This window comes from Eleutherodactylus coqui, chromosome 3 (genome assembly GCF_035609145.1).
Source record: "Eleutherodactylus coqui strain aEleCoq1 chromosome 3, aEleCoq1.hap1, whole genome shotgun sequence".
NCBI lineage: Eukaryota > Metazoa > Chordata > Amphibia > Anura > Eleutherodactylidae > Eleutherodactylus > Eleutherodactylus coqui.
In genome coordinates this window covers 194,822,330-194,841,029 of record NC_089839.1, presented here as the reverse complement: position 1 = coordinate 194,841,029, position 18,700 = coordinate 194,822,330, and the positions used below count along the sequence as shown (strand labels likewise).

Here is an 18,700-nt window from a genome sequence, read left to right as displayed (position 1 = left end):
ATGACCGGCTCCATTGTCGGTCATGTGTTCTTTCTTCCGGCGCTGCAGAGTCATCCGCACTGCAGGTGCAGCCGTCTTCTTCGTGCAGGAAGATGAGTGCATCGGCGCTCGGATGCGCCCATGTGACTATGATGAAGATAATTCTTAATGAGGGCTCAACAAAAACAAGGGAACAAGGAATCCTGGAAGTGATGCTATGGCCCCACAGAGCCTGATCTAATCACCATCCCATCTGTCTGGGATTAGAGGAGGAGACAGAAGGATTGGAGCAAGCCGACATCCACAGAAGCACAGATCTGTTCTTAGTTCTCCAAGACGTTTGGAACCATCTCTTTGCCGAGTTCTTTCAAAAACTTTGTGTAAGTGTATCTAGAAGACCTGATGCTGTTGTGAAGATAAAAGCCGGTCACACCAAATACTGATGGGATTTAGATTTCTCTTTTGTTCAGTCACTCTTACATTCTGTTAACTGACAAAAATAAAGTATTAAGGCCTTAATCGCACGACCGTATTTACGCAGGTATTTAGCTGCGTTAAAAAATCACCCAAAAATTGTGACCGTCCTAAGCATTGGATTCCAATGTATTCATTCAGATGAATTATTTTCGGGTGCGTAAAAATTTGCGCCAGGAAAAATAGTACATACGCGACTGTTCTTGGTCATCGATTTTATACGCCACGTCAAAAGATAGGTCTTGCCCTATCTTTTGCCGAAATACGGAGGAATCTCCCAAAGACTTCAGTGGAAGCGTACAACCCTGGGACAAGAACACAGCTGGCTCTATTTAAGTGTTATTAGTCATTCCGAGAATTCGACAGCGATCGATGGTTTTCCGCGCTTCTGCATATTGTTTTGCCGATACGCAGCAGCGCCCCATGTGAATGGCTGAAAATATGCGGCTAAAGTTCGGGACTTGATCGTGGCAATTATTCATTCATGCAATTTTATGGCGCATACGGGCAAACGTGAAAATGCATATAGTCGTGTGAAGGAGGTCTCAAACCCTTCTATGTTTGAAAACATTCTTGCTTCATAGCATTTTTTCCCTCACCTGCCTAAAACTTTTGCACAGTACTGTGTATAACAGGTATAGTGCATGTATAACATGGCTGTAGTATATGTGTATGTCATACAAATATACAGTGGTCTTCCCTGCAGCAGTGTAACTTGAATCTGCATCCAATCTTCTATAGCACAGACAGCGCCCATCTGTGGTAAGGGGTCTTTTACATGGTTAGCATTAAAAAATCGTTGTATCATGTGAATTTGAACGATAATTGTTCAGTGTAAACACGGCCAATGGATGAAAGATGAGCGACAATTTATTCACTTATTCATTTTATGCAGGCATAGAAATTATTGTCCACTCATTCGCAACTCGTTACGTGTAAACCACAATCGTTCACATTCAGCCTTGAATGACTGAACAATCGAGCGAACGAAAAATGTAAAAGGTTTATCTGCATGTATAAACTAGCTGTATGAGCGAATTGGTGCGTCCTGTGTAAAAAGGACCCTATGTATGAGTAACTTCAGGATCCAATCAGCATGGGCATTTCACTGGTACAACACCTGTATTACAGAAGTGCATGCACCAATTAGTTCTACCGTGTTTCCCCGAAAATAAGGCACCCCCTGAAATTTGCAGAAGTCCCAAATATAAGGCACCCCCCGATAGTAAGGCATAGTAAAGTCTGCAGGCAAGTCAAGAGGCCTGTCCCCTGCTGCCATCTCCGTTGTCTCCTACCTTCAGATGTATAGGTAAATCTGCAGACAGTCTGCTGTTATCCTGTCCCTGCTGTGCTGTACGAGTGTGCTGTTGTGAGCTCCCCTTGCTGGCTGGAAAAGTCCATACTGTACATTCTGTTCCTGCTGTACATGTCTGCTGTGATGAGCTGCCCCTGGTTGCCGCAAGCTGCAATACCATCCCTACTTACAAGTGGTACAGGAACTTCTGTCTGCAGACAGGTACGTTACTTTACAGCCCTTATTTTTTTATGGCTCGGTGTGTGAGTCAGGCAACCTGTGTGTGATTCTTCAGGCTGGGTTCTCACAGAGCGTATTTCCAGCGGAAATCTCGCAGTTTGGCCACAGCCGCTTGTTTTGAAGCAACCTGGCTCCACGCTTCTCCGTTTCTGTGGCCGGTGAATCCGCACCACAACACTGGCTTCTCCCAGCTTTGCGGTGACAGATTTGCTGTCCCATGTGGACGAGATTTCTGAGAAATTTCATCCACAAAGCTGGCCAATTGAGGGATTAGCGGCCACAGACGGATTTGCCGCGGCAAAATAAGACACCCCCTGAAAATAAGACATAACGCATATTTGGGAGCAAAAATTAATATAAGACGCATCTTATTTTCGGGGAAACAGGGTAGTAGTTCCTCTCTACAGTGCAGTGTAGTACTGCATGTCCTGTTCTTCTCTTTACCTGTGCCAGGATGAGAAGCTCCTTTGGAAATTAGATAAGGGCGGCTCTGGTTATTTTCTGGAACACTGTTTTCTGTACCCGAGAAAGCTGCTGTCCTCACCATAGAAAGTTTCAATCACAGTGGTTGAATCACAGCCATTCATTGAGCACTGGCTGTGATTGGCTAAGCGTCCACCAATCACAGCCAGGGCTTCCAGGAGGCGGCGATTTTTCGATCCCCGGCCAGAAGATGAAGAAGAGAAACAGTTCCGGGACCCGGGGAGAAGCTGTGGCGGATTGCGCATCTAAGGTAATGTATGTGTTTTTAAAATTTTGGTCTTCAGCTAGGGCTTAGATTTGGCTTTGACAGTAGGATTTCCTACTGTCAAAGTTGCATGGCACCGACGAAAACCGCATCTTCATTCGATGCAACAGAGAGGAAAGCTCCATAGGGAAACATGGGCTTCAAACCTCGGGAGTCGTGTGCATATGTGAATGTTGCATGCTACAAAACATCGCATGTGTGAAGGAACCCATAAGAAAGCATGGGCTTCACATACATGCGATTTGTAGCATTATAGCGACGCGACTTTGTCGCCCGTGTGAAGGAGGCCTAACATGTAATATTTCACTTAAGACAGACATCCAGGCCAACTTTTTATTCTTGCACTTGCAGTATGCAAATCAGTGCTTTAAACTCATGAGGCCGGTGATGGAAGCTTTCCTAGAAACCAAGTCACAGCTCTATCTGTGCCCACCCTGGCTCGTAACATCAGCACAACTCATTCAGAAATCTCACGCACGCTCCGTTCATCTTCTTGTAACTTTACATTGCACCCAAGTAATTTATCCTTAGCAAGTCCGCAAGCTGTTAACCACAAAAGTCCATCCACATGTAGTTTCCAGCGCATTTCCTATGAAGCCAAGATGGATACACCTTAGTTCACTGCACTTAGTTAGAGGAAGGCAGATTAAGCATGTGCATGATTTCAGTGTGGCTGGAGCTGACATAAGGAACTGGGGGAGAGATCAATCAACCTGGACTGGCACGAGAATCGGGAAGCCTTTGGCGCCACCCAGATGACTTAAGGAAGTGATTTGCATCTTGCACTTATTGGGACGGCACCTGCAATATGAAGCTGGACTGCTGCGAAGTGGACAGAGCTGTCTGCTTCCAGCTGCATACACTAGACAGCCCCCCCCCCCCCGGTGAACAGCTGATCAATGAGGGTCGTAAGCGCAGGAATAGTTAGAACCTGGAAACCCCTTTCAGTCCCCCCCCCCTTCCACATTTGGCGGTATAATCAGTGCACACACCGGCGCTTGGAACATATTGACTTTTATTGAGTAGTTGTGTAAGGACTACTTTTGTTTCTCGTTATTTTGTGTCGTGTTTTACATTCACAAACAATTTATCACTTCACAGATTGAACAGCTTTCCGACCGCCGTCTAACGTGTTATTAGGATCTCGTAAGATTCACTTTCAAGTTTACTTCTTTATATTAGGTTAACCACAAATTCTAATCATTTTACGACAAGGCAGCACAAGTGAAAGCTGGGAGCCGTACGCGGGAATGCATCATCGTAAAAACTAGTACGAAAGAAATCCAAAAAGAAACATAAAAACTAGATGTGAGTATCCCAGTGCCGCCTTAAAAATAAATTACAATCCTCCTTTAGTATTTAAATATCTTCTTTCATAGCTACGGTATATACACATCCAGTTCAGAGCAGCAAATCGATAGCCAAAAGAAATGGAATCTAATAGAGCGCTTCTGTGTCTCGTACTGAAACTAATAAATAAGCATCTACCATGAGGTTTAGTGCAGTAATGTACCGTCTGCAGCCCAGGCGCAGCCAACCAGATTCGACTTAAAGGTGATGTCCACGTCAGAGCCATTTTTATTGCTCCATTGCATCGAAAATGATGCAACTTTGCAAATAGTCTCCATTTAAAATGTCCTACTCTTTTAAGTCCTATGCAGACTTATGGGTCTCCATGGTTACAGACTACAAACAACCCTGTGCAGTCTGATCCTGCACTCATACTCTAGTCTGTTCTCGATTTCTTCCCTACATACATAAATTTGATAGTTTAGCAAGAAATAAAGAACAACTGTTACTATAGGATCAGACTACAGTAGGGTTCTTTGTAGTCTGGAGATACATAGGTCTGCAGAGGAGTTGTATACACAAAACGGTAGGATGTTTTAATGATGAATATTTGCAAAGTTGGTTCATTTTTCATCTTCGATGCACTGCAGAAATAAAATTAGATGCACTGGAGAACATATCCTTTAAAAAGGGTTATTACCGAAGATTATACCCAGTCCACAGTATAAGGGATAACTAGCTGATCGTTGGAGGGGTGACCACTGAGATTCCTACCAAATTGAAGATGGGGGCCCAAAGGTTACTGAATGAAGCGGCGGTTGAGCATGCTTGCTGTTGCTCCATTGAACCTGGCTATCTCCAGCAGTCCCACTGAAATGAATGGAGCACCGGTACGCATGCTAGACCGGCACTCCATTCACTCAGGGACATTCAAGACCCCTGTTCTCGGGATCAGTGAGGCTCCCAGTGGTCAGACACCCACAGATCAGCCAGTTATCCTCCGATCCTGTGAATGGGGGATAACTTCTTTTGGTGGAACATCCCCTTTAAGGAAGAACTACCAATATAAAAGACAATTCTCCACACCTTAATAAACATGTGAAAAACGTTTTTCTCACAACTTTTTTTCCTGTGCAGAGAGAAGTTGAAGTTACGAGCCGAATTTTTGCACCTCCTCTTCAACACTGCCCCTAGGACAAACACTTCTTGTCCTATGCTCAGGTCAATTGTGTATATACTATAAAGGCCAATGATGCAGCTACTATGAGGTCCTTGGAAAGATGAGGTCAGGCCCCGCTTGGTTAAGTGCCTATTGCTACAGGGGGGTGGTGACAATATGTGCATGAATCCCCTCTGTAGATAAACTCTGTTGTTAGCAAGCAAGGCGAGGAAAAAGAAAACACCATGTTCTTTGCCATGTTGGGGTAAAGCCCTGCAAGGTAATGGGGACCTATATTGTTCAGAGCCCCCTGTCTTGGTACTGGTGGTTCACGCTTGTCATATGGACTGTCATGTGATTGCAAATCACGATCCACATGAATGTCAATGGCTTAAATCATTGATGTAGATAGAGTTTTGAATCCAAATAATGTCTTTATGACAAGACCAAACTTCCAGAATATGGGGCAGGAAGAGTTGTCATAGGGCCCCTGCAGAATTTGAGTCTTTCAAAGTCTTTTTAAATAACACTTTTGGTAGTTCTTTAAGATCTGATGTGGGAGTTGCCAGAAGAAATGCTGTTGGGCTGCTAGAACTCAACAAAGGAAGACGTTTGTATGTTTAGGAAAAGACGAACGATTCTCAACAGGCGAATAAAAATATGGCGGCTACAAAGTAATAAAATTATACTCCTCTGATAGAATTAGCTTTACAATCGTTAACAAATAAAATAATGTTCTAGGTGGAAAAAAAGGCAGGAATGATGGAGAAGTGTGAGCCGGAGACCTCTCAGGTTAGTCACGTTCATGTTGGTCGTATGTTGGGTGATGCAATATGTCCATATAGAGGTCCATTGTTCAATCAGTGCGGACCACGACCGGAACAGTCAACGCACCGGCAAGTTCACCAATCCATTCTCAGAATGCTAGTGAAGAAAACATGCTAGAAATCAAGTCTGCCTTGTTTCATCCTTGTGTCTCCTTCCACTGAAGATGATGGACTTGGCACGTGGGACGATAAAACCTGCTCCTCTGTAACATGCAGGATGGCAGGACGACCCCATTGATGGGGGTCAAAATCTTCTATATCAAAGTTCTGTGTGTAAAAAAAAAAAGTTTCATAGAAAAAATATTCTTTCTCACCATCGGTTGCCTTTGGCGTCAATTGGGAATGCGATAACGAGACGCGACGCAGAGGCAAGACGTTAAAGTGACGGTGATTTTATAAAAATCTTTCCTCTCCTGTTTTGCTCGGTTTAAGGAAGACCGTCCATGTGTCTCGGTCACAAGTCAGTGACTTTATTCTCAACAGCAGCCGCGATCTGTTGAAGTCTGTAGCCGAGCTGCATCTTTTGGGCAGTCGAGTCTTCTTCCAGTGCTGTAATAATCTGCAGGAGAGAAAAAAAAAGTTCATTACCGACCTTAAAGGGCGTCTCTAAAGGTGCATTTAGACACAAAGATCATCACTCAAAAGATGGCTTTTGAGTGATCATTTCTGCATAAACTACTACTTGGTACTAATGCATATTAGTACCAATTAGCAGTGTGTGAGCCGCTGGGAGCTGAATTCAGGGAACAGAACACCCACTGTTCTCTGAATACATACCCTTTATTCTGCCACAGGGCTGACAGCTGAGACAATGTTATCAGCGCATCCCAAGCAGAACACAGCGCGCGGTCCGTCTTATCAGCTGTACTGCTGAACGATGGATTTCATGCTGAACTGAAATTCATCGTTCAGCAGAAAAGTAAAAGATGGGCACATTTACATGCAACGATTATTGCTCAAAAGATGGCTTTTGAGTGATCATTTTTGCATAAACTACTACTTGGTACTAATGCCTATTAGTACTAATTAGTAGCGTGAGAGCCACCAGGAGCTTTAGTCAGGGAACAGACACCCGCTGTTCTCTGAATAAATGATCTTTATTCTGCCAGGGAGCTGACAGCTGAGACAATGTAATCAGCTGTTATCAACTCTCCCCACAGAACACAGCATGCAGCCGGTCTTATCAGCTGTTCTGCTGAAGGACGGATTTCATGCCGAACTGAAGTCCATTGTTCAGCAGTAAAGTGAAAGATGGGCACATTTACACACAACGATTATCGCTCAAAAGATGGCTTTTGAGCGAATTTTGAGCGATAATCGTTGTGTCTAAGTGGCCCAAACACACTGACTGCCACATTAGAAAATAAAACTTTCCTTGGGGCCTTGGCGTTTTATTACTAAAATATAGTAAAAACTTTGAAAACAAAACAATACATTCTAATTTAATTAAAAATGTGTTCTTTTTCTGTTGTGTGTGAATTATATACAACTCATGTGGCCCTAGAATCAATTTTTACACTGACCCGGAGCCACGATCAGGGCACCCGTTTCATCACTACTTCACAATGCAGGATGGATTCTACCTGTTTCTCTAACATAGCAGTAAATGAACTGCTGGTCGTACAAGCATGGCTGCTGCTCCCATCTTTTCAGTGCGGGAGGCAGACAGCTGATGCTCAGCTATTTCAGTCAGCCACATTTGAAATGAATGGAGCGGTGCTGAAAATGTCTGCTCCATTTACAAATATAGAGCCATGGTCATTTGTTGCTATGTTAAGGAAATAGGCAGAATCCACCCTGTATTGTGAAATAGGGGAGACATTGGTCATCCTTTCTCGGGAATGTTGGGGGTCCCAGCAGCCTATGCCAGATCAGACGTGGCATACATTTCTGAGAAGCTGCACAGAGGTGTTTTATCAACTGTCAAAAAATATGATGGGTAGGAAAAGGAAATGACAGGAAATGTAAGAATAACTCAATTGTTTTGGCACACCTTAATAAACCTCTACATGAGCCCCATTGGTAGCACAAACAATACCAGCCTGTACGCAGTGTCTTGCCACGTTCTCTTCAATAGGTCCACTGATACAGTATCAATCGTATCACAGATGCGGGTTCCCAAATCTGGGAAATCCTTCACGTAACCGCAGAGGAAGAAATCTAGCAGGGAAAAATAAGGCCCAATGCACATGGGCGGATTTTTGTGGGGGGCATCTGACTATACAGCCATGTCCATCCATAGCATGCGATGTAAAATGATTCTTCCACGCACACGAGCAGAAATCACTTGTGATTTCCATTCGTGGAAGAAGAATAGCACATGCTCTATTTTGGTGTGGCACTTGTGCAGACGACTTCCATTTCAGTCAATGGAAGCCGTCAGACACACGGCGATTCAGAAATGTCAATTTAGAAATTGCTGCGGGTCCGCATCATCGCTGGCACGGCATTCTCTGCACTGCGCATGTGCGTTGGGCGGTACATCCGGAGCACAGAGTGCAGAAAGTGCATTCGGCCTAAGGCGGACACCAAACTGGTCCACCACATTCTATGCAGTGATCTGAAAAGGTGTTATTGAAGGACCTCTGAACATCCGTACTCTATTGTTGGGGAGACTATCTTGCAGGAAGATAATGCTAGGTTGTATATCAGCTACTTGGGGATATAGGAACGGATCCAACATTTCACGGTATATGCGGCCAGTTACTGTATGTTCACCAAATGATAATCCTGTCCTGCATTACACCACACCAAACATTTGGGGTTGGGCTCTCCTGGACTTGTTCTCTGTAGACACGGGTGTGGGGTGGGGTTGTTCCCCATATCTGCACATGATGCCAATGGACAAATAAAATATGGCTGACAACAAGATGTTTCCAAGACAGTGACAGCCGGTGATGATACAATCAAGAATTTTGGCAGCCTGTCTATTCGGCTTATTGCCTGGCTTCAATTATTGGACAATTTGCGCTTTATAAGCATACATACAAAGCCACATGTGCCGTACTCGATGCACTGCTGTTGGCGGTACGGTGACTTGTCTTGATTTTTGGTGAATTGATTTCGCTAGACTTCTCTGAATCCCTGCTGGAATTTCTTCCATTTTCTCATTGGAAATACTTTGATGATCTGTTTAAGGAGCCTTTCACACAGGACAGAATAGGTAACACCGCAAGCCACAGTAATATCCGCAGGCTACCTGCAGATCTTAATGCAGAATTGAAAATGGCTAACAACCTGCCAGCAATTCAGCATCAAAATCTGCAGTTAGACTTGTGGATTCTTGTGTGGAATTCTGCAGCTGCGGATTTGGCTGCGTCCTGCGGCGTAATTCCGCGTGAAAGTTGCCTTAGAAGAGTTCCAGTTGTGAGAAACTTCTGGAAACGCACCTCAAGGCCGCTTTCACACGAGCTACAAAATTGCGTGATTTTCTAGCGATGCGACATCGCTACAAAAAGCATGTTTGTGAAACCCATGCTTTGATTGTTTCCTTCACATTAGGGACGTTTTCACTGATGCTATGTTACGAGAAAAACAAAGTTGCAGCATGCTCGATCTTTCTGCAATGTGCTGTTTTTTTTAATCTCCCATATGTTCCTATGGCGCCTCCTTGTTTATCGCATTGCATGAACTTGTGATTTTTGTGCGATGCGATTTTAACATTAGAGACTCCTATTGACTTTCGCGATTTTATCACGGGCTGTAGCGATGCGATGCGAGATTACTCTCAAGAAAAAGCATTGCTGATGCTACAAAATCACAGGAACAAAGCTGCAGTATCGCCGCAATTTTGAAGTGGCGATATTGCGATCGCCCATCTGAAAGAGGCTTAATAGTTTTTCCATCAGGTGCAGCAGTGGTACCCCTCTCTAGAAAAAAGGGGCGGGGCTTGCTGTAAAATTAAAGGAATGTCTGAGTCTCACTTCTATAGCTATGGGTAGCGAACATAGAAACAGACTGACAATATAATTAGTCTCTTAATGACCGGCATTATGCCTTGACGGAGGTTGTTAAGGGGCCTTATTTTGAGTATCGACGTAGCGATCCCAAATATGTTTTTGGGCGCAACTTATGCCAGAATTCCGATGCAGCACCAATAAATGTGCCTCAATGTCTATACATAATGTGTATCAAAAAACAAGTCTCTGACCACTATAAAGATTTAGGACGTTTTCACACAGTGGGGAAAATCTCCCACGAATATTCTTTTTAATGGGACCATATACATGATTGATTTCCTCCCGCATCAGATCGCAGTGCGGGTAAAAACTGCGGCACGTCCAATCTTTGGGCGTACGCTACTTGTTTTAAATGGGGATGGCACAGCATTGCACGGCGTGGCACGTCCATGCGAGTGCAATACAAGGTTTACAATGGGAAACACTCCACTTTTAGATGGGGGATTGCTACTTTCCTGAAGTGATGCGAGGCGCTTTTAGCATAAAAATGCCACGCATCCGCAGAGACATCGCATGTTGACGAGCGCAATATCAGGCCGAGCTTCATGGCCCAATATCGCACTCCCCCGTGTGAAATTACACTTATGAAATGAGTAAAAGTCAAAGCAGTTTAAAGCACATTTGATAACCTGTCCACTAATACCATCATGGAACCATCATGTTAGCCATTCCATAGTTGAAATTGGCTGCTAACAGGGAACAATAGATAGTGTAATAAATTAGCATCCCTTCAAGTCAACTGATATCACAACCCTCTGTTGATACCTAATGGTGCAATGTGCCAATACTATAGTATAGGAGGCTACTCACCTGATCATAGTACTTATTAATATACTTGTAGAGTTCGTGAAGAGCCACCAAGGAATTAAGTTCACCTGAGTAATTCTAAGAAAAAAAATATGCAAAATATCAGAAAATAATTGACAAATGAATTGATAATGAAATCAGATGTCCTCGAAAGACCCAATATGAAACGTTTCTATTAATATTTATATATATAGACTATGAGCAAAATCTGCAACATTTCTGTGCAAAGTATAAATATATTTAGCAAGGACACACATTGAGGCAGCTATGTTGGGGATTACCTAGGATCCATGGGAACATTACCTAATACTAGAGCAGACAGCAACGTGCAGCAGCTTCATTCTGTTTCTGAAGACTGATTTTAGGAGGCTGTCCGGGACTTTTACTATTGGCAACCTATCAATAGGTTAGGATAGGTCATCTGTAGTTGATCAAAAGCTGTGCATGCAGGACTATTGTGAGCTACTGAGGATCCGGAGGATAGGTCATCAATAGCAAAACTCCTGGACAACCCTTTAAGGGGAAGCTGTCACCAGGTTTCAACCTGCTAAACCACTTGCAGGATACTCCAAACATATAGCTATTATTACAGACCTTATATACATGGCTGGACTTAGCTACATGCGACCCATGTGGTTGCACAAGGCGCCAGCTTGTAGAAGGGAAACCACGTAGATGTAGGCTAGGAGTGATTGCCTCCCTTAAGTCCGTTCGGCCAGACAATCTTCTTCCATGTGGCAGCATTTTGTGGAGCTACATGAATCATCATCCTCCTCGCTCTGTCTCTTCCCCTCTGATGTTCCAAGGAAATACTATCAGCTTAGTTTTGGCACTGTATTTATGTACTGAGCTTGGTTCTTGGACTGTATGTATGAGCTTGGTTCTGGTGCTGTATTTATGTACTGAGCTTAGTTCTTGGGCTGTATTTATGAGTTTGGTTCTGGTGCTGTATTTATGTACTGAGCTTGATTCTATGGGTTTTATTTATAACCTTGGTTTGGGCGCTCTATGTAATGAACTTGGTTCTGGGACTTTATTTATGTTATGAGCTCGGTTTTGGTTTTGTATCTATGTCCTAAGGTTAGTTCTGATGCTCTATTTATGTTACGAGTTTGGAGTTCTGGAGCTGCATTTATGTTCTGAGCTTGATTCTGATATTTTATTCATGCGATGAGCTTGGTTCTGGTACAGTATGTATTCATTGAGCTGTTCTGGTTTAGATGTGCCACTGTCTTGCTGCTTTCCGGATAAGCAGACTGCCTATAGGTGTAACATTATATATATATATATATATATATATATATATAATGTTTTTTCCTATGAGGTGGGCGCCAAAAGAAATTCTTTGCAGGATGCCATCCAACCTAAGGCAAGCACTGCTTATATACTTAACCTTACATACATACAAATGAGTTGCTACCAGTTTAGTGAGTGTGCCTATGCAAGCAAGCCCCTCTGTCTCTGTTTGACACTGATGGCGTCCCCTACAGGTGAAGAAATTGTTGTCCCAGAATGCAGAATTGGACTTGTGCATGCGCAGGGGAGCCTAATGAATCTGCCCAGAACATGGCATAACAAAGTGTCTATGTGACAAACCTACTCTGACTTCCAGGGCATTGTGCTTTCAAGGGGACACCACACATATCAATTGAAGGCAAAGGGGCTGGCTTACATAGTTCAGGCATACCCACCAGATTGTTAACTCACATACAGTGCAACATTTTTTAAATCCTCATTTGATATGGTATACGGGCTATTGGGCAAAAACAACTACATATTTCGAGGGGTTTATTGATAACTGATAGCGTCCTGTGAATGATTTAGAAGAGTGAAAACTGCTCACAGGTTCCCTTTAATAAATAATATAATTCTGTGTGCAAGTAGAAACCAATAGGGGGAGCTAATTCCATATGGATATATACAGCTAGCACTGAAATCAATTGCTGCTATATAAAGGTATGGTAGCCACCACTCAGCAGAACGGTGCCTGATTTGTTTGAATTTAGTGCACCTGCAGATTCGAAATAGGCAACTTGAAGCTTCCAAAGCAAGATCTGTGACACGACCCCACCATGTGCCATTTATATATCAGAGGGGTCATTGTCACCTGGGTCTCTGCACCCCCCATAGCTACAACCCTGATCATACGTCACATGCATAAGATAAATGGCCCCGTACCCTGGACAGCTCTGCTAAAGCGGAATTCATCTCCTGGTCACTGGCCGAAATCGTCTGCCGGATATCACCGTAATATCTGGAAAGAGAGACAGAATCAAACTTTCAGCTCAGCCATAAACGTCACTAAGACAGAACTGGGTGACATGATGACCACCCGTCTTACCTCTCCACCATCTGCTTGTACCGTGGGATGTCCCGGGCATACAGCAACTTATTTATGGGAGAATCCTGTAGAGAAACAGAGCAACACTGGGACTAAGAACACAGATTTCATGCCAACGGTGGACTGACCGAACTGCATAAAACCAGATACATCCACTTTTTGACAGTTCTCTCCTTAAGGAAATCTGTCAGCAGAGCTGACTCCCTTTAGTTGAGGCCTGATGTTATGGAATGGCCAAGAGGCTTCAGGTTGAGAGTAGAGATGTATCTTGAAGCTCCTGGGATCCAATGCAAAATCTGTAACAGGTCCCCAGCCCCACTTAGTACTACTAACCCTCTCTGTGTCTCCACTTATTAATAGTGATCTGCTCTGTGGCCTCACTTAGTAATAGGACCCCCTGGGTGCCATTAGTTAGTAAAAGGACCACCTCTGTGGCACCAATTAGTAACAGTGAACCCCCCGTCTTTGTGGCCCCACATAGTAACTGATCCTATTATGTGCCCCGATTAGTAATGAGATCCTTTGTGGCCCAATTAGTATTAGGGCCCTCTGCATGCCCCAAATAGTATAGGCCCCTATGTGAGCAGTGGTAGAGTGCCCAGCCTTCCTGCTAAAACTCCAGCCGCAGAGGGAGGAGAGGGTTGAATTCCTTAATGTTCTCCCCCTGCTTTTCGATGCAGACTCACAAACATAACGTCTTCACTCCTCTCCCCCCGGCTCCAATATTTGGAGTACAATGCCTGGGGGAAGGAGTGAAGACGTTATGCTTGTGAGCTTGTGCAAGATCGGGAGCAGTGTCAGAAGGCAGTGTTGGCGCAGGAAGGAATTTAACCCCCTCCTCCCTCTAAGGGCGCGGTCACACGAGCGTAGGCATATTTACGTTCGCACGTGCGCAGCGTTTAATCGCCGGAAAGAACGTTTTTCGGCAATCATGACCAGAGGTAGAAAGTGTATTATCGTTTGTTCCTACTTTGCAAACTATCTTTTCGGCCATCGAATATGTGTTGGCGCGTATTTCGGTCGCGTATGTCCTGTCTTTTTTCGGGTTGCCATTTTTTACGCGCCGTAAAATCGCCCGTGCGAACGAATACATTGGAAACCAACGCCTCAGATGGTCGCGTTTATACGATTGGGCGCAAAAACGCGCCGTTTATGCGCTCGTGTGAACGCACCCTAAGGCTGGAATTTTAGCAGCAGGGTCGGGCAACCCAAAACCTGTAGTAGCACTGTTACTCCCTAGCAGATTCTAATAGGGGCGATTTGGATGGCTGTGGACCCCCTGGAGCCCTGGCTTGGGGCGGCTGCCCCAATTGTCCCTATTATAATTTGTAATTAAGTAGAGGAACCTTTGAGCCCTCTTAGGCACCAGGGATTGGGTGCGACTGCTATCTCTGCACCCCTTATAACTATGCCTCTGGTTGGAATCTTAGCTGTCCTTTGCTCAATAGCAGATAGTGTAGTTTTAGGATCCCCATGTGTGCCAGCTTTGATTGCATCCAGATCTCTCACTTACCCGGCCCAGCTTATGATCAGCAAGGGTGCAAGAGTCCATGAAGGTCTGAGCGATCACAGACAACACTGCGTCCACGTTGTCCGAGGTCTGTACATCAAATACGAACTGGGGATTTTTGATTATGTTGATCCAGAACCTTAAAGGCAAACTGACATAAAAAAGACATTTACCCTTCTGTATTCAAGAAGTATCCAAACTTTTGGTTTCATAAATAGTGGTCATATCCAATAGGCTGTTACTTCTGATACATCTCTGTTGTATTATTTACCTCTATGGCTATGCAGGGAATATGGAGCCCTGCATCAGAAAAATAGAGCTCTAGCCGCTATAAAGATATATTACATAGTTGGACCTAAACATGACCTAGTGTTAAACAGTGGAGATTCAGTACAAATTCTATTGTTGTTTCTGTGTCTACCTGTTGGTTTTCCAGATGTGAATGGTCTCCGGGTCATTGATACCATAGTGCGTCGCCTGGTCGTCTAGTAAATCAAAGAAATACTTGACAGCGAGCGGCACTGGACGGCTGGTGCTGAGGATAACCTGGAACAAGTCATCCACAAACTTCTGGAGTGTGCCCTGTGAATAAAAACAATGTATTGTAAAGAGAGGACCAACCACAACATCCTGCTATGATCATATAGGTTCTGGATCTGTGGATACAGCCCTGTACTATAATAAATTATTATATACACTGAATGGCTGCTTTATTAGAGACCCCCATCTAATAGTGCATTGGACCTCCTTTGCTCTTCAGAACTGCAGCAAGTTATCATGGCGTAGATTCCACTAGTTGATGAAAAAGTTCTGTAGGAATATCGGCCCCTGCGGACAGGAAGCTTCTTGTAGTTGTGGCAAATCAGATGCAAGTGCTGACATGTTCTGACCAGCTGACAGGAAGGGGTCATCATTTAATCCTGCTTGCGCCAAATTATGACCTCCCATCAGCACGGTGCAACAGAAATCTGGGTTCATCTGGGCAGGTGATGTTTTCCACTTCTTAGGAATACAGTTTTTGTGCTCTTTTGCTCCCTGGAGTCTTGCCTTTCTGTTTCTCCTAATGGCACTGGAACTGATTGTCTGCTACTGTAGCCCTTCCACACTGTGAGTTTGCATTCGGACAAGTTAGTTGAAGCACCAGTGTTGTATTCGCTGCTCTTGACATCCTCTTCTGACCCCTTTCGGCAACGAATTGTTTCCATCCACAGGATCGGCTTTTTCTCTGGATGTTTTCCTCAATCATGCCATTCTCACCACACTCTCCATACCACTGCATAAAAAAATCACGAGGTTGGCAGTGAAATCCTGGCTCTGGTTAGTCTAGCACCGATGACCAAGTCTCATTGGAAGTCGCTCAGATCGCTTGATTTTTCCCAACTATTATGGATTCACACTGTAACTGATCCACGGAAAACTAGTCACCTGATTTTATTCTGCACTCCGGGGTCACGGGGAGAATTTCCATAGAGAAAAGCTTCAATTGTGAAAGGGCCAGGGCTCTAATAAAGTGACCATTTATGTATATGACTACTGGTATGAGTATCTTCCTTTTTTTTTTAGTGACATTCGGGAATCCTCCTCTTACCTTCATGGACAGTAGACGTGTCAGGTAGATTTCTGGGATGGCCTTCGCTCTCTCCCTGTCACGTAAACTCCCTCTTCTGTGCTTTGGTAACTCCGGCTCATCCGTGGGTTTAACAAGGTGCCACAGTTTGATCCCACCCTCATCAGCGTCCTCCAGCATTGGGGTCTCTGGAAAAGTAAATGCTATATTTGCTGTCTAATATGGATAAATGCACCCAGCAGGCAATAATGCACATCATATTATGGTGCTCAGTGGTTGGCACTGTTGCCTTGCAGCGCTGGGGTCCTGGATTCAGATCCCACCAAGGACAACATCAGCATGGAGTCTGGATGTCCTTCTTGTGTTTGGGTGGGTTTCATTTAGGTTCTTTAGTTTCCTCTCATGGTTCCTATGTAAGTGACACAAGCTAAACAAGATGATAAAGTTAATAGACACAGTGACTCACTTTCTCCTGGAATATAATCATGGTTTTCCGGGTGGATGTGCTTGCTCAGTCGAGGAACCAACGCTACAGTTGCTGCATCCGGAACCTAAAGTCAAAAGACAAGAGGATGTCATTCCAGTCTCTGGTTCTTTGCCTTCTCCAGAATCAACAATAACCATAACAATAATCCAATAAATTCTCACCTTGTAATGCTGCAGGGTGTTTATTCTCTTCCATGACCCCTGAACCACTGATGTTAGATCTTCATCCGAGAGGATGAGGTGTCCAGCTAGTCCTGATCTCCATTCTATCATGATCACATTTATAAACAGAATGTAAGAACAAGGACATTTCTGATGCCGACAGGTTACGCAAATTAGAAGTTGGACCCACCCAGATCAAGGCTTTCTGGACAGGGACGAAGACAGCAAGGTGTCCCTTTATAAACCTGGTCTAGGATCTTCTCCTTTACTTGAGTGATGGTATCACAGTCCAATAACTTCACAGGGACTCCCTGACCTTCCTCTTCAACAGTGCTCCCAGTGGTGGGTTGTGTAATTGCATTCAGAGTCTGCAAAAGGCAAAAAAGTACTTGTATCAGATCCTATATAATGTATCTTATTGCCTCCCATGAAGGGCTGTAATACCCTAGAAGTCTTCCATCCTCACCAAGGTCTTGTATTCCACATCGTCCCTCAGTAGACGGTTATCATTGAGTGTATACTTGGCTTTTCCCGTCACACAGTCTACTGGTCCTTTGTCTACTTGATGTTTGATGCCTCGAAATAACATATAGAGTGGTTCTCCAGCTGAGTCCTGATGCAGAACAGAATAAAGAACATATAAGCTAAAGATCTTGACACCAATTTTGTCCCCTGTACGCAGCTCCTTTCACTTTATCATACGTACCCTCACAAAAGAGTAAAGGCAGATGGACATCCAGTTGGTCAGCAGCTTTTCCACCACAGTTTCAGTCCTAGTAGTAGACATCAAAATGAAAATTACCTACTATCATAAGAATTCTTGCCTGACATCTTTATACCCATGTCCCCTGCTTGGGGTGTTCTTCTATGAGCTAACTTTGGTGGAACCAACCCATTTATATATTACATGGTCGACCTTTTGTTTGATGGGCCAGCATGTAATACTACATAACCATGATGGGGTAATGTATGGCCAGTAAAGGAAGACCTCATATTAGCTCCACAAATGGCTGCCATCCTCACCTCCTTAACATCAACTTTGGGTTTTTGGCAACATATTGTTCAACGAGGTCATTGAGAAGTGTCTTTAAGATGTCTGTGAAATACTCCAGCTTCCCATGAAGAGATACAGTAAGAAGAGATGCCACATATGCCCGGTCACGTGCTGAGAAGGTGCGCTGACTTTCTAGAGTGTGGATGAACTGTGATGGAGGAACAAAAAGGTGAGCAGAAGACATTTATTGACTTGTCCTTCAGTTGGGTTGAGATTTTATGGACCTCATACCTTGGTGAGGAACAGTTTGCTGTTAAGGAGGTTTGATAGCTGGACCAAACCCTGCTCCACAGTTTGCCTCCGACCCTCTGGGACATCCAGGTCCCTGTGAAGTGGAGATTCCCGGTGACCAGGAAAAAAGATCCTCTCTGCGTATGACTTATAATCCAAGAAGGGGATCCCTGTGCCAACCAAATCACTGGTGAGATCCATCATTTCTGTCATGAGATCTGTGTAGATCCAAATAGGAAAAGTGAACAATATACATGGGATCACATCATTAAAAAACTCAAGACTGAACAAATTGTAAGTAACAAGATGATGTATCATCCTTCCTGAGAAGTGTTCAAATACACTGAATTGCCACTTTATTATTAGAGACCCTAATAAGCTTCCCTATGTGGAAATCAGAGCCGTGACCCCGAGTGTAGCATAAAATCACATGACAGCTTTTCCAGGGAACAATTTTAGTGTGAATCCACTTTAGATGAGAAAATCAAGTCATCTGAGCAACTTCCAATGAGGCCTGAACCAAGATTTCACTGCTAACTGCATGCAATTTTCTCAGTGCAACACTGTAGAGA

At 44.0% G+C, this 18,700-nt stretch overlaps 1 protein-coding gene across 1 annotated transcript in view; it reads right to left on the bottom strand.

The window, feature by feature from the left end:
• Positions 1-3,732: 3,732 nt before the first annotated feature.
• The window catches only part of PLXNB1 (plexin B1), a 180,697-nt gene continuing 165,729 nt past the window's right edge, over positions 3,733-18,700 (bottom strand). Inside the window, exons 25-38 of the mRNA XM_066596720.1 lie at positions 18,129-18,346; positions 17,867-18,045; positions 17,550-17,616; positions 17,310-17,456; positions 17,034-17,211; positions 16,844-16,947; positions 16,662-16,746; positions 16,217-16,383; positions 15,050-15,210; positions 14,632-14,779; positions 13,119-13,183; positions 12,956-13,031; positions 10,781-10,855; positions 3,733-6,570 (exon numbers count right to left, since the gene is read on the bottom strand). Of these exons, the coding sequence (XP_066452817.1) occupies positions 6,466-6,570; positions 10,781-10,855; positions 12,956-13,031; positions 13,119-13,183; positions 14,632-14,779; positions 15,050-15,210; positions 16,217-16,383; positions 16,662-16,746; positions 16,844-16,947; positions 17,034-17,211; positions 17,310-17,456; positions 17,550-17,616; positions 17,867-18,045; positions 18,129-18,346 (1,775 nt within the window). The 3' untranslated portion in view covers positions 3,733-6,465. The remainder of the gene's footprint in view (positions 6,571-10,780; positions 10,856-12,955; positions 13,032-13,118; positions 13,184-14,631; positions 14,780-15,049; positions 15,211-16,216; positions 16,384-16,661; positions 16,747-16,843; positions 16,948-17,033; positions 17,212-17,309; positions 17,457-17,549; positions 17,617-17,866; positions 18,046-18,128; positions 18,347-18,700) is intronic.